The 5000-nt window shown below is 50.1% G+C and overlaps 2 protein-coding genes across 2 annotated transcripts in view; one reads left to right on the forward strand and one right to left on the reverse strand.

Annotated features, from left to right (window-relative positions):
- patj (PATJ crumbs cell polarity complex component) overlaps window positions 1-5000 on the forward strand; it is a 164908-nt gene that overhangs the window by 135689 nt on the left and 24219 nt on the right. The window lies entirely within an intron of this gene.
- Window positions 1948-3657, reverse strand: LOC311052466 (choline/ethanolamine transporter FLVCR1-like; the record flags this gene model as incomplete). Its single annotated transcript, XM_084067426.1, has 2 exons — window positions 1948-2678; window positions 2931-3657. 2 exons carry the CDS (start codon window positions 3655-3657, stop codon window positions 1948-1950), a joined length of 1458 nt encoding a protein of 485 aa, XP_083923552.1.

Raw genomic sequence — 5000 nt, forward strand, 5'->3', positions numbered from 1 at the left:
CTTTATCCAACTCTAGATGACGGACAGACGGAGCATTTACTTGTTTTAAAGGGATTGTAGGCGAGTTCAGACATAATCAAAGAAAAAAACTGTTGTCCAACACCGCCCCTCCAGCAGTTCTTTTCCCCGACCACCAGGGGGTGACGCAGGGGGGACTTTGTAAATGGGCCATGCCCAAAATAGGTTGCCTTATGCGGATAGTTACAATTCGGGGAACTGCCCGCCCCTACGGTTCTCTGAATTTTTATTTTTAAATAGGCTCTTTCATGATAAATTGACCACATATATGAAGTTAAACAACTAAATTCTATCCAAACGATTTTTTAAAGGTAAATTCTGTGCCTCAAAAAAGAAGTTTGAGAGCGTTTTAAAACCGAAAGTAAAAAGTTCACACGGGCACGGACGCGCACATGCGTGCGTTAATTTACGACCCGGACAAACGTAACATAAACATAAACAGTAGGGAAAATACGGATTTCAGAAAGAGGGCTGTGTTTCAATGCAGGAAAACACCCCAGCATCATTATATAGTGGCTGATAGAGGGGAGAAAATGCAAAATATATATATATAAATATTTTTTAAATTTAGGCTTAATATTGCCTACAATCCCTTTAAACTTAAACAGTACAATATGTATCGGAAAACATTAGTGGTGAGCAGTGTTGATTTTGACAGCAAATGTTGGTTTAGTTTTAGTTTTAGTAGTCTTTTGAATAAAGTTCCATTTAGTTTTAGTCATATTTTATTCTAGTTTTAGTTGATTAAATATCACAAGATTATAGTTGACTAAATCTACAGTTGATTTAGTCGATTAAAATGTATTTTGCCGGTGCCGTGGCGTAATGGCTGATTTTACACTTGGTTGCATGCTGAAAATAGCAGATCTACAAGCTCACAACGCGTCGCTCTGCGACGCGTTGTGAGCTTGTAGATCTGCTATTTTCAGAGCGCAACACCCGAGCGCAACCAAACATAAAATGACTTGTCTTTTACTTCTACTGAATCCTTTCTCCACTAGTCCCTCACTAACGTTATAGTCTAGTTTTTATTTGTTGACAAAATTGTCAATATTTAGCCACCATAGCTACGTTTTTTACCATTTCCATCAGTGAAAAAAGGTAGCCGTAGTTTTAGTCGACATCATCACTGGTGGTGAGAAACCATCCTGACGAGACACTCATCCGGTGCTGGTGAGCTCAGTGTGGGTCTATTGATCCCATAGCCCGAGGGGACGGGACGGTCGGTTTCTACCAAGCCCCCAGAACCGCCGTGGATTTAGTGAAGCTGCCGTCGCCTGGCAATCTGGGATTGCAAGACCTCCATATTTAAATGGCTACTGTGCCTCGCTTCTATACCGTAGTGTGCCTGCTTGGTGTTCAACATTTGGTGCCCGAATGTAGAAGAGGTTACTTCCTGGAAGAAGAAAGTACTTCCTGGTGCTTCATGCGCTGGTGAGCAACCTCATTGAAATTAATAGGTGGGGGCGCGGTTGTCCGTTCTCTAGATATACTATAACTCTATGGTTGCATCTGTGATTGGTTGAGCTTTGCTGTTGCTTTTTGGCGAAATCAAGCCACATTCAACTGCCATTAACTGTGGAACGGATTATCACGACGGCACAATTGTTTTTATCCGATTCCACGAGACTCTACTACGTCTTTTAAAGTGATCGGCGGGTGGATCGTTGTGAGGACTATTCTATGATTTTTCAAAGGTTAGTGAAAATGCTCGGAATCGCTGGCAAGGGAAGCTATAGACGATGTTTTATCTCTGGCGGTTAATGAGTTGAGCAGTATCCACATCAGCATGCCATAATCACGCCAGGGAGAAGAAAAGGTAAATATAGTGTAAATACTGTTAACCTGGCCCTCGTTTGGCTCGGGAACCCCCTCAAGGACCCCTGCTGGGGTTCCCCGGCCCCCACCCACACCCCACTGCTTTGGGGTTCACAGAGAGGTTTGGCTGAAGGAAGATTCTGAACCGTCGGTTCGGTTGTCAGAGGGAAGCTCCTCCACACGGTGACACTCCGCAGGGAGCTGCAGGCGGTCGGCGTCCGCTTTGATGTTCACGTTGTTCCTCTTCAGCTCAGACCTGATGAAGGACGTCAGTAACACGCCCAGGAAGATCCAGGCACACAGGAACAGGTTCCCGGCCAGAGGGCCGTGGTCCGTGGTCAGCCTGCCTTGGATCAGCGTGAAGACCATCCCAAAGATCTGGGCGGAGGCGTTGAGCAGACCGGAGGACGTTCCCTCGGACTCGGGGTAGGTGATCTCCACGCCGTACTCGAAGCCCAGAGGCAGGTAACCCGTGATGAAGAAGCCCAGCATGCCGGCGGTGGCGAAGACCACGTAGATGTTGTCCAGGCTCAGGGTGAAGGTGAACGCCAGCATGCTGACGAAGGACAGGGCGTACACGGTCACCAGGGTCATCTTGTAGGTCTTGGTGCGGTCCAGCCACAGGCCACAGAGCACCGAGCCCACCATGCCGCAGAGCACCAGGGTCAGGCCGATGCGGCCGGCGTTCAGCTCCTGGTCCCGGTGGTGAGCCGTGATCATCTGGTTCAGCAGCGTGGAGACGCTGTAGAAGGAGCCGGTCAGGATGCCGTAGCTGAGCAGCAGCAGGATGAAGGCCTGGTTCTGGAAGAGGTTCAGCATGGAGCGTCTGTAGGAGGAAACCTCTGCAGGAGGATGGAGCAGCGCTGCCTGAGCCTGACCGGGAGGAAGAGGGGGATGGAGCAGCCCCGCCTGAGGAGCCTGACTGGGAGGAAGAGGAGGATGGAGCAGCCCCGCCTGAGCCTGACTGGGAGGAAGAGGAGGATGGAGCAGCACTGCCTGAGCCTGACCGGGAGGAAGAGGGGGATGGAGCAGCCCCGTCTGAGCCTGACTGGGAGGAAGAGGAGGATGGAGCAGCCCCGCCTGAGGAGCCTGACTGGGAGGAAGAGGAGGATGGAGCAGCGCTGCCTGAGCCTGACTGGGAGGAAGAGGAGGACGGTCCTTCACGACGGCGAGGGTGAGGACGAGGAGGCCGGCGCTGACCCCCGCCGTGCCGTAGAACATGGTTTGGACGTTGCGCCCGGTCAGCGCCGGGTCGTGGGGCGTGTTGGGCACCAGGACGGGCGGCAGCAGGAAGCCCACGGCCGAGCCCAGCTGGTTTCCCAGCACGGCGGCGGCGCAGGCCGTGGCCACCTCGCCGGGGCCGAACCACACGGAGGCCACGCGGGACGGCAGGCCCAGCATGAACACCTGGGCCACGGCGCACGCCGTCTGGGCCGTCGCCGTCACGGCGAAGCCGACGCGGTCGGGGCGGGCGCTGGCGCACTTCAGCCACGCCCCCAGGCAGTTGAAGGCGGCGCCCAGCGCGGCCGTCAGCCTCAGGCCCCGCCTGTCCAGCAGCCACGCGGCGGGGAAGATGAGCGGCACGTAGGCCGCCATGTACACCATGGACAGCCAGTCCACCGCCTCGCTGCTCACGCCGTAGTAGCGGCCGAAGACGTTGTTGATGCTGCCGTACTGGATCCACTGGAAGGCGCTGAGCAGGGAGTTCAGGCTGAAGACCGCCAGGACGGCGAAACGACGGCGGTACAGCCTGGTCTCCACGTGGTTATCGTCGTATCCCGCCTCGACTCCTCCCCCTCCTCCTCTTTCTCCAGGGAGCATTGTGTGGATCTACTCCTGCTGCTTCAGAACCTCCTGGCCTCGGAAGAGACTTCTGTTCTGTCTGGTAGAACGTGGTAGAACCGCCTGGTAGAACCGTCTGGTAGAACCTGCTTAACCGGGGGTGATGGATGGATGTCCTCGGCCCACTGCCGCACATCAACACTGTTAATATTAAAGTAACAGGGTTGAACACTGTTAATATTACAGTAACAGGGTTGAACACTGTTAATATTAAAGTAACAGGGTTGAACACTGTTAATATTACAGTAACAGGGTTGAACACTGTTAATATTAAAGTAACAGGGTTGAACACTGTTAATATTAAAGTAACAGGGTTGAACACTGTTAATATTACAGTAACAGGGTTGAACACTGTTAATATTACAGTAACAGGGTTGAACACTGTTAATATTACAGTAACAGGGTTGAACACTGTTAATATTACAGTAACAGGGTTGAACTGTACTGTTGCTGTACCCTTTATTAGTTAGAACTTATAGGCCGGTCCATGATGTCAATACTATGATGTCATATTGATGACATCAGGGGTTTCCATATATGGGCATGACATGTATGAGAGCCTCAGAATTATAGCGCTTCAGCCCAGTATCAGTGTAAAATAAGTTGATGCAATCACGGCAATAGACGCCGTGGTTTACCTTGGATTTCTGAACGGTCTAAACCACAGCATCTTATGGCTTATTTCTTTTCTAAAACGGTTACCAAATATGGCAACATGAAAATCATAGTTTTTAATAACAATGTCCTTATTTCATTAAAGGGATAGCAGTGGCGTCAGTTCAGTAAAAGCTAAGGTATGGCAGCATGCACGCGACCTCATGCCGCGCGCGCGCAAAATTTGTGTGCGGTTCTGGGCGGGTTGGGTTCGTTTTTTTCCAGTTTTTGGTTACTTTATTTCGGTTTTAGGGTTAGGATTCGGGTTAGGTTAGGGTTATGTTATTTAATTCTTATTTTTGCCTGATTTTCCCGATTTATTATCAAAAAAGTACTTTTTTCTTCCCTGGAGCCAGGGTATGGCAGCTGCAATAGCCTGCCATACCCAATTGACGCCCCTGAGGGATAGTTCCCCCAATTTTCTATCGATTAGTCACCCCATGGAGACTTGAATTCATGGATTTTGTTTTAGTTTTTGTCCTAAGCCAATAATGTGATGACCAGCGGACCGGTAGGCAGCGGTTCCGGTAGGAGACACAAAGGAGACTCTTTGTGTCTCCTACCATCAAATTACTTACTTTAGTTTAAGTAAATGTCTTTTAATGTTGATTTGAAATATGAAACCATGTCTCACACAACACTGTGTGTGTGTGTGTGTGTGTGTGTGT

This window comes from Gymnoscopelus microlampas (assembly GCF_963454915.1).
Source record: "Gymnoscopelus microlampas genome assembly, chromosome: 9".
NCBI lineage: Eukaryota > Metazoa > Chordata > Actinopteri > Myctophiformes > Myctophidae > Gymnoscopelus > Gymnoscopelus microlampas.